The sequence below is a fragment of the Eschrichtius robustus genome, chromosome 9 (genome assembly GCF_028021215.1).
Source record: "Eschrichtius robustus isolate mEscRob2 chromosome 9, mEscRob2.pri, whole genome shotgun sequence".
NCBI classification, from domain to species: domain Eukaryota; kingdom Metazoa; phylum Chordata; class Mammalia; order Artiodactyla; family Eschrichtiidae; genus Eschrichtius; species Eschrichtius robustus.
Window position 1 is genome coordinate 50,048,114 of NC_090832.1, and position 10,377 is coordinate 50,058,490.

Consider the following 10,377-nt stretch of genomic DNA (forward strand, 5'->3'; position numbering starts at 1 on the left):
CAACAAATATCATCTACAATAGTAATTAAGGTGACAAGGTGACACTGGTTGCCTTAATAGAGGCACCACCAAATCTCAGTAACTTCACATCATAGACATTTATTTCTTGCTCATAGAAAGTTGGATGTGGGTGTACCTCGTTGGTGGCTGTGGGAGTGGTGAAGGGGGTGTTTGGCTCCATGGAATCATTCAGGGACTCGGGTTGACAGAGGTGCTGCCACTCCTCACACATGAGCTCCAAGGTCACCTGGGTCTCAATACCCAGCTGGCAGACAGAGGAGGAGAGAAAAGATGGACTGTGGGAGGTCTCTGAGAACCACTGCAGGAAGTAGAACATGTCAGGGACGACAGCAGAAACCATCTGGGAGGGTCTCATTCCAAAGTGTCTCTTCCCAAATAGCTTTTCTTATTTGGTAATTTGAAATCTCCAAGGCTGCAGGGAGGCACAGTAAAACTTTCCTCTAAATTTCATAAAGATGGAAAGCTTTTGCAGACCATGCGTCGAGTTTACAAAATAAAACTCTTCATTGTTCTGAAAAATACTGGAGAATTAGAAAGTTTTAAGTAATAATTTTAAGGATTTTCTATTTTTCTTTTAAAATATTACTTGATGACAAAATGATGGTCTATTTTGCTAACATATATTTCTTCAGGATTATCACGTTTGGTGTGTGGTGGCATCTATGGCTGGAAAATTTGCCATAGGGGCAGCGTTTGGCCTTATATACCTTTATACAGCAGAGCTGTATCCAACCATTGTAAGGTAAGAGTTACTTATTTTTCTGTTGTTATCTTTCACTTATGTGTCATTTGATTACATTTGGCCTTTGAGTATAAATGCTTTCTTTCCGTAGAAGTTACTGGAGCTCCGAGCTATGGGAGGGTTACATGATGATGCTAATTCTGAATTTGAGGCTTTGTCTATACGTCATTAGCAGGGATATTAGAGAACTTGTTTTGAAATCACACTCTTATTATCCTAAAACCATTTTAAGTCTCAAATACAGTTGACTTACATCGACTCAAGGCTAATTTTCTCAGGTTGTATCTCTTGATGTCCTGATGTCAGTTGTGTTAGTTTGTTAGGGCCGCCATAACAAAGCACCACAGACTGAGGGGCTCAAACAACAGAAGTGAATTTTCTCACAGTTGTGGAGGCTAGAAGTCTGAGATCAAGCTGTTTGGCAGATTTGGTTTCTCCTGGGGCCTTTCTCCTAGGCTTAATAAGAGATACTTATTCATGTTGAAGGCACATTCTTTGCTTCCTACTAGACATTATATAAGGTTTAAATAACTTTTAAAGGAAAGCACATTAAGATATTGCTTGACTTTAAAAAATTGAAATAGGATGTTCCATAGATATAAATCTTTTGGTTTCCCAAATCCCCACTCCATACCCCAAATAAACTACTGCTCTAGAAGGCGGATGTTATCCGCAATATTAGACTCAATGAGTATATGTAAGGGCCTCATCTGCATAGCTGATGATGATTGGTTTACCTTCTTTTTTTGGTCTTGAATTGTCTTGAATTATCTGCATGCTTGTTTACATTGCTATTTCACAGAATGTGAATATGAATCATGAACAATTCTTTTTGTTTGTTTTTTTTAATTATTTATTTATTTATTTATTTATGGCTGTGTTGGGTCTTCGCTTCTGTGCAAGGGCTTTCTCTGGTTGCGACAAGCGGGGGCCACTCTTCATCGCGGTGCGCGGGCCTCTCACTATCGCGGCCTCTCTTGTTGCGGAGCACAGGCTCCAGACGCGCAGGCTCAGTAATTGTGGCACACGGGCTCAGTCGCTCCGCGTCATGTGGGATCTTCCCGGACCAGGGCTTGAACCCGTGTCCCCTGCATTGGCAGGCAGATTCCCAACGACTGCACCACCAGGGAAGCCCCATGAACAATTCTTAAAAAATTAAGGTAAAATTATTTCCAAGTATATTAAGCTAAGTTTTACTATTTATTCTCTGCTGGAAGGGTGGACAGGGGCTCTGGGCAGCTGTTCCCTCACTCTCTGCATCCTGTGCCTTTCTTGTCTTCTGTTCTTGCTGCTGTATTAATACTCTCCGTGTTTCCAGGTCGCTGGCTGTGGGGAGTGGCAGCACGGTGGGCCGTGTGGGGAGCATCGCAGCCCCATTCTGCATTTACCTCTCCAGCATTTGGATCTTCATGCCACAGGTGTTCATCAGTTTATAGAACTTTACTGAGATAGCGGCGAGGCAGAAGAGCTGACTGCCTTCTATATTTTTATTTATTGGAAGCCAATTTATAATTCGGTTATGGGGGTTTATAGAAACCTAATTAACAGCTCACCAGCTGGTAAGTAGGGTGGTGGGTTGCTGTTTTTCTTGTTCGTTGATTGCCTTCTCCCCCTCTTCCCCATCCCGCCCCGCCTCCGGCTAGGAGCTATTAATCAATTGCAGCTCTGCCAGCCAGGGCAGGGCTTTTCCTCAGCACATCATCAGCCGGGACTGCGCAGGGAGAGGTCTGGTCTCTGAGCCTGCGCCCCTCTGTCTGGATCCGCAGGCTGCCTCCCACCCACAGCCCTTGCCTCTGTGTTCCCACCGTGTGATGGCTGGTCAAGGCCAGTTCTGGAGGCTGCTGCTCCCGGAAGGACCCAGTGGTGTCTGGTGGAGAGGTGTAGGGATCCGGGGTTTCCAGCTTCCCCGAAACTTGAGGGGCTCTTCACAGGCAAGGCTGCCTGCATGCCTCCTCCTGGCTCCGGCAGTGTGAGCCGTCCGCCTGGTGACGAAGTGTGCGAGGGGTTCTGTGCAGTTTGCACGTGTCCTCGTGGCTGGGCTGAGAGTTTGGGAAACCACGCGGACCACTGTTACACAGCCGGGTCAGGAGGAGGATGGGGGGAGGGGAGGGGGCAGGGAGCTGAGGACAGTGGGGAATGTGGGGAGTGGCCTTGAGGGGCTGCACCACCTAGGGGAGAGCCCTGGGTGTGCCGGCCCTCCCTCCCCCTCCAGGCTCCCTCTCCGGGACTTCTTGGTCCGCGTTCTCTCTAGGCTGTCCCCTCTGGGGCTCCTCCTGTGCTCCTGTCTTCTTCTGATTGCTTCATTCTCCAAGAGCCATTCTGGCTGTCTTTCTCAGTCCCTGCGCGGGTAATCTCTCCTGATTCTGACTTCTCTTCCAAGCTGCAGACCCACTAGCCCCAAGGATATTCTCCCTGGGCGACTTAACAGCTTCACCGTTTCCCACACCCAGCCGGCCGGTGACTTACCCTTCCTCCTCCTCCCGTCTCCGCTCTGCGGTAGGAGTCCGTGGCCTGCATCGTGACACTTGAGCACCAACTTTTTATTCTCCCACCCCCTCCAACCCACGACACCGAGTCCTCTCCTCTCTCACAACCAGCCTACTCACCTGCCTCCAGTCCAGCCCCTCATCACCGCCTGCCTCCCTGGTTCCCTCCCTGCACACGCCCCCGCCTCCCTGCCCCCATCAGAGTAGTTTGCTGAACCGCAGCTCTGGTCCAACTGCCCCTCACCTTCAGAGCAAAACCCAAACTCTGCCTGACACTCACGGCCTTTCCAGATTGACCCCCTGCCCACGTTCCCTATTTTGTTTTGTTTCCTCACACACTTCCCCGTCCTCTCCACACCCTGTTCTCATTCATCCCTGCCTGCCTCCTCTGCCTGATCATCCCCTCTGCAGAGAATGCTCCTCCGCCGCCCCAAACTTCATGTATCTTTTTTTTTTTTTTAAGAGAATGGGACCAGCTTTATACATTCTGTAACCATGAAAGTAATGTTAAAACCAGAAAAGCAGATAAGGCTAATTGACTAAACCAGGACCACCTGTGGAGGAGAGAAGGGGAGGCTTCTGGGGTGCAAGCAGTGTTTTCTTGTGGGTGATCAAGACCATGATGTGTTTGCTTTATAATTATTTCTTAAACTGTGCATTTGTTTTATGCATTTAAAAAAATTGTACCATATTTTATGGTAGATAGGTAGATAGACAGATATAGACCTTTTTTTTTTTTTCCTTTTTAAGAGGTAAATCCAAGAACTTTTAGGACCCAGGCTGCCTCAGAAGCTTGCACTCCATCTGGGTCAGAGCCCTGAGGGCTCCCAGGACCGTAAGATGCGTTAAGGCAGTGATTTCTTCCCAGTATGTCTATGAAGGCCCTTTCACAGCGTCTTCCTGGGCTTCGTGGAGAGCAACGGCCTCACCAGGTTCTTCTGGATGAGGGTGTCCTGGAGCTTTAGTGGCTGTGACTTGCATGGCTGGGGAAATGAGACCAGACCTGGACCCACTTGCCTCATTCCTAGTTCATCCTCCTGCGCTGCCTCTGCCGGACGACTAGTGGAAGGCCCAAAGCTCTAGGGGTTTAGATGAGGCAGCTAAACCTCTTTTAAGACCAGAGCAAACCCCACTTCTTTAAGAAGCCCACCCAGATCCAGTGATGCAAACTCTCCCTTTCCCAAGTCTGCATAGCATTTCGTGTGTACCCTTTCCGCAGCCCGCTGTCTGGCTGTATTATTCACATGTATGTCTTTGTCCCCCAGCTAAACTGTTGAACTCTTGCAGGATAGGGCATTTTGTGTACCCAAAACTGGGTCCAGCGGAGCATTTCTCTCACCTTGAGTGCCATTCATGTTATAATTTACTTAATATTTTAAATCAAATAGAATGGCTTTTAAAATTTAGCTTTGCCCTAAGCAACAATAACAGTGAAATCATGGGTGTTACACTAGTTACATGTTTTTCTAAAATACACTAACAATCTCATAAGTAGTAAAACAAATTGTTTGAGACGTCCTTAAAAAAAAAAAAAAAAATCACCTGGCATACACAGGTGGTGTGCGTCTGCTCTTTGGGAATCATTGGCTCAGCATGGTTCTCTCTCATGTCCCAGCAACAGGCACTCAGTCAAGTTTGCTTAATTGGGGGCGTTGGGTCTGGCCTACACAGGAAGGAGTTTTGGAGAATCCACCACTCTCTTTAGGTCATGGACTTTTCCAGAAGCATCTCCTTTGTGCTAGCACTTTATGTTCTTTGTTAAATAAATAAAAGATAAAAATGGAAAAGATGTTTTTAAAAATAAGCTAAGACACACAGAAGAAGATAGACAAATCTATAAAAGCAAACTGCTATAAAATCACTGAAACCAAATAAAGATTTTTTTTAAAGGACATCCATAACGGTCCATTATGGACTACAGAGTTAAAGGGGTTTTAAAATTTTATTTAACAGGTACTTAAATAGTGCTTGTTATGTAACAAGCTCTATTTTAAGTGCTTTACAAAAAGTAGTCTTCACAGAATGCAGGTACTGTTTTTGTTATCCCTATTTAAGTGACAGAACTTGGGTTCAAACCCAAATACCATGCCTTTTGTATAGGTCTAACAAATAAACAAACAGTCCTAAAAGAGATGCAGAGAAATAAGTTCTTCCTCCACCCTGGCCCTGGTCCCCCCTTCCCCAGGACAACCTCTGTCAGCAGGGTCTTGTGTATATTTGCAAAAGTATTCTGTGAAGGTACGTCCTTTGGATGTAGCAGATGTTACTTGTTATTTTTAATGAGTAAAAAAATAAATTATTAAATTTCTCGTTCAGCTTATTTATGGGTGTCAAACTGCCTAGGGAGCCAGTATTTTCATTTTGAGGAATAGAAATGGTAATCTAGAAGATAAGTTTATATTTTCTCTTTCAAAAAGAAGCACATGAAAATCACTCCTTCTGTTGCTTTTATTATCAACCATCATTGTTTTAGTAATCTAAGGGAAAAAAGTGGACACCTAATTCATATCCTGTTTGTATTCATGAACTCATTTGGCAAAGGTTGAGTGTTGATTTTGAATTAGCCTCCCTGCTAGGTGATGAGCAGCAGAGATGAAAGAAACAGCGTTTGTCCTGAGAGATGTCCAGTCTGGTGCAGAAGGCAGAAGCCCCAGAGAAGAGGGCTGTGGTAGGGAAATGCTGGGGTTATGGGGTTGTAGGCAAGGGCTACCAACCGAGGCTAGGGCCAGAGGGGAGGCTTCCCAGAGGAGGGGGCTTTAATCTGTGTCTGGAGGAGCCAGTGAGAGTCAGCAAGGTGGAGGAGGAGAGAAGGGAGTTCCACGCCGAGGAAACAGGAAGGCAAAAACTTAGAGGGAAAAGGAACTTGGCCAGTTTGAGTTTGGGTGCAAGCATTACTGCTAACACCCAGGGTGGGTTGAGGGAGCCAGGAGATATGAGTGAAAGGATGGGCATGATCTCAAAGGAGAGCAGAACAGAAGAACATTCAGACCTAAAGGCAGGTTGGAGAGGACAGGATGGAAAAGTTGTATCCACAGGACCCATGATGAGTTTGCATATGGTGGAGGGGGGCAGCTGGAGGGATGGGAGGTTTGTTCTCGGGGCTGGAGGGAACCCAGGAGGAGGAACAAGGTTGAGGTGGGGAAGGACAGTGCACTTGAATTGTGGGTGATGAGTATGAGGTACCTGCTTGACGGCAGAGGCTGGGCGAGGCGTCCAGGAGGCAGGTCTGGAGCTCAGGGGACACCCGCATGGGAGGTACAGATTTGGGAGTCAGCTTATGAAGAGGTGAGGGAGACTGAAGAGCAGAACCCTGGGAACGGTGGCATTTAAAGCCTGATGGGAAGAGGGGTCCAGGGCAGAGACTGAGATGCAGCAGCCGGGGAGACAGGGAGGTGACCAGAAACCCAAAGGAGGAGGGCAGGTGAGGAAGGCAGGACAGGACAGCGGCTAAGAAAGAGCAGAACAGGAAAACGTGCATCAGGTTTGGCAGCTAGGAATCTGTGGCCTGGGAAGAGCAGCTTCTGTGAGTGGTGGGAGTGGGCCATGCTGTGGGGGGCAGGATGGAAGGAGAAGCAGTGAGCGCTGTGGAGAGGATGGGCTGGGGGCTGCATTGGGTGTGCGCTGAGGCAGAGGGCCTCTTTTGCTTGTTTCAAAAGACTCGAGAGTAGTAATGATAGCTACCATTTATTGACTCCTTAACATAAGCCAGTCCTGTTTTGAGTGCCCTAAATGTGTTACTTAATTTAATCCTTTCAACAGTCCTTTGGGGACAGGTAGTAGTATTATTTCCATTTTACAGATAAAGAAACTGAGGAGCAGGAAAGTTAAGTCACTTGCCCAGGGTCATACAGGTCGCAAGTACAAGTTCCTGGGCAGAGTGGGTACAGAAATTATAAGAGGCTCAAGAACTTCTATTTTTACCGAGGGAAGCTAGCCAGTGGAAAGGAAAAGATCAAACATCAGTGAGAATTGGGATTGACATATACATACTACTATATATAAAGTAGTTAATCAACAAAGACCTGCTGTATAGCACAGGGAACTCTTCTCAATACTCTGTAATGACCCATATGCGAAAAGAATCTAAAAAAGAGGGGATATATGTATAGGTATAACTGATCCACTTTGCTGTGCAGCAGAAACCAACACAACATTGTAAATCAACCATACTCCAATACAGATCTTTTAAAAAGTTAGATCCAATTGATGCGTTCCAAAAAAACAAATCAGCGGGTAAGAAGGGAGGTCTACTGATGGAGGAAGACCTCACCTCCACCGGCACCCTTCCACCTCCCACCCACAGGAGGAGGTGAGAGGCGACAAAGGCTCCTCCTGGCCGGGGTGTGGGGGGGGAGGGGGGAGGGAGGAGGTTTTTGGGATTCATGTAGGGGGGTTGGGGGAGCTGGCCAAGGGCCGTGGGAGACCAGGTCTTCTGCTGAGAGTGAGAGAGGAGATGGAGGGTTCTGAGTTTGTTTAGTGCCTGACTATTCTTACTACCAAGTTAAAAAGGAAAATCCAGTCTTGTCTTGGATCTTCCATTTGATTCTATTTCTTGTTTAGACTTATTCAGTGTTTTTCAGACCCTGGCAGAGGGCTTTTCTGGGGTTTCTACATCCTTTGCAATGTCACTTTAGATTCTGTTACTGCTTCTAGGCTTACTCATATATTTCTAGATTTCGGTTGTCAGTGTTCTGCAAACAAAGTAAGGAGCTGTCTTCCCAGGTCACGTCTGTTAGTGATGTAGCCTCACAGCAGGTCACAGTTGCACTGTGTCTCAGAGGCTGTAAAAGCACCAAGTATGCAGATTTATCAGAAAAACCATGCCTTAATTTATTTTTATGGGGTCTTCCCAGGCAGTATTTTTTGCTAAAGGGGTTTAAATTATCTAAGGACAAAGTTTTTACAGACCATATAGAGATTTAGTTCTAAAATCCACCCAAAATCTACATAGTGATCAACAGAGAATAGATATGCAGACTTTAGTTTTTAATGTGATTTTCATTTTTAAAAGCAGACACCTTGGTGCTAGTCTAAAAGGTTGCCTTTTATGTGTCAAAACCTGGAAAGTTAAGAAATACTGAATTTTTACAGGAAATCAATTGGACCCACCCCTCCCCCATAGTAGCAGCTAGTTTCCATTGCCTCTGTTTTGTTTCCCCCTAAATCCTGTAGGTTTTGGTTCATTGAAACATTCATTTGTGCATGCATGCATTCATTCATTCCCCACCATTTATTGAATGCTGATAGCATGTCAATTTTTTGGGCCGGGGCAGGGTTGACTAAGACAGTCCCTGGCCGTCAAGTCCAAATCCAAGACTCTGGGTTTCCCCGTGAGACTCTGGAGTCTGGGAAGACAGGGCAGGGACTTTTTTCCCCCTGTGTAGCTCCTGGGACAGTGCCTACACGAGTAATAATGCAGGTTGTAGCTGGGATTTATTTAGTAGGTGGTTAATGAGTGATCAGATTAATAAGCCTAGTCAACAAATTAAAGAACCCCTGGACCAGCATAAGTAACCAAAAGGTCTCACTGAGGAATAAATGACAACTGTTACGTCAAATTCAATTCTATTGCCCTCTGAAAAAGGTTCAGAAATGATTATTCTCTGAAGGATACACTTCTTTCTCGATGTGTCACTTATTCTTTTTTTAATTCCTTCTAGTTGCTTGTTGGGACTTTGGCCTTCGTGAGTGGAGTGCTAACATTCATGCTTCCAGAAACCCTTGGGAAGCCTCTGACAACTACTTGGGAGGAGACTGAAAAAGAGAGCAGTTCAGGCAAATTACTTTCCACAGCCGATAATACTGTGTTAGAAAATATCGCCGTGGTTAACTCTGAGGATTCTGGTCTTAATAAATAAATGTGCCAGACGTGCTGTGTAGCACCTGAAATATTGTTTAATGCTTTTGTATTAGAGGAACATTATTCTCATCTCCTGCATGTCATGTGTATGTGTCTTTTTTTTTAATTTTGTAAGAAAGTTTTGAAACAATGGTTTTGTAAAAGTAGAAGAAATAAAAAGCAAGATGAGAATTTGCGTTTTTTTTTACACTGCTTTCTTATTGCCACAAAATATTTTTCCGTATTTGTTCTTCTGTGTCACTGATTCTTGCAGGCCTGAGGGACTGCTGCACACTCCCTTCAGTATCAGGATGCCCTTCCCCCAACACCGGGACTGTCGACTGGGAAGAGGAGGGGGCATGTGAGAGTGTGTTTCTTTTGACAAAGCCGCTCGAAGATTCTATTTCTGCTATTCCTTCCTCTCTTAGGAGAATCATAGCTCTAAATTCAAGTCAAGTTTTCAAGTCATTCAGAAATGCCCCATCAAAAAACACTTGTCTAACCATAAAAATTATAGCTACAAAAAAAGATATCTTGCTTTCCAGCACTCTGAAGGAAGAGGGCTTGAACATGCAGACACATGTGCTTGTGTTTGGCCCACTTAAGGGACACACATCTGCTAGGGGCCAGGAGTGAGTTTTCTAGCCTGACAGTCTGATTTTTCCTAAATTTACCAAATGCTCTCCATAAGTCTCATTCCCTGTACATAGAAGCTGTGGCATTTTAGTGTATTGCAAACTTTTTTTTAAGGGAACTTGATATTTATTTATTTATTTATATCTGTGTTAGGTCTTCATTGCTGCGTGGGCTTTCTTTAGTTGCAGCAAGCAGGGGACTACTCTTTTTTGTGCGCAAACTTCTTATTGCGGTGGCTTCTCTTGTTGCAGAGCACGGGTTCTAGGCACGCGGGCTTCAGCAGTTGTGGCTCGCAGGCTCTAGAGTGCAGGCTCAGTAGTCGTAGTGCACCGGCTTAGTTGCTCTGAGGAATGTGGGATCTTCCCGGACCAGGGCTTGAACCCGTGTCCCCTGCATTGGCAGGCGGATTCTTAATCACCGCGCCACCAGGGAAGTCCGCAAACTTTTTAAGTTTGTAGATCATCTAAGAAATTGACATCTGGATCTGTTCCCAATATTAAAAAAATTTTTTTTAAATTATTCTTGCCTTTTAAAAATAATTTATAGAAAGATTTTACTTTTTTAAAGTAATAAATTTTGTTTCCTCAACTTCACTTTTATTTCACAAAAATAGATTAAGATCCTGAACATTTCAGCTGCAAAATTATGGCATA

At 45.2% G+C, this 10,377-nt stretch overlaps 1 protein-coding gene across 1 annotated transcript in view; it reads left to right on the top strand.

Annotated features, from left to right (window-relative positions):
* Window positions 1-9,107, top strand: part of SLC22A16 (solute carrier family 22 member 16) — a 32,433-nt gene extending 23,326 nt beyond the window's left edge. Inside the window, exons 6-8 of the mRNA XM_068550840.1 lie at window positions 654-763; window positions 2,082-2,181; window positions 8,910-9,107. Coding sequence (XP_068406941.1) covers window positions 654-763; window positions 2,082-2,181; window positions 8,910-9,107 — 408 coding nt within the window. The remainder of the gene's footprint in view (window positions 1-653; window positions 764-2,081; window positions 2,182-8,909) is intronic.
* Window positions 9,108-10,377: the final 1,270 nt, after the last annotated feature.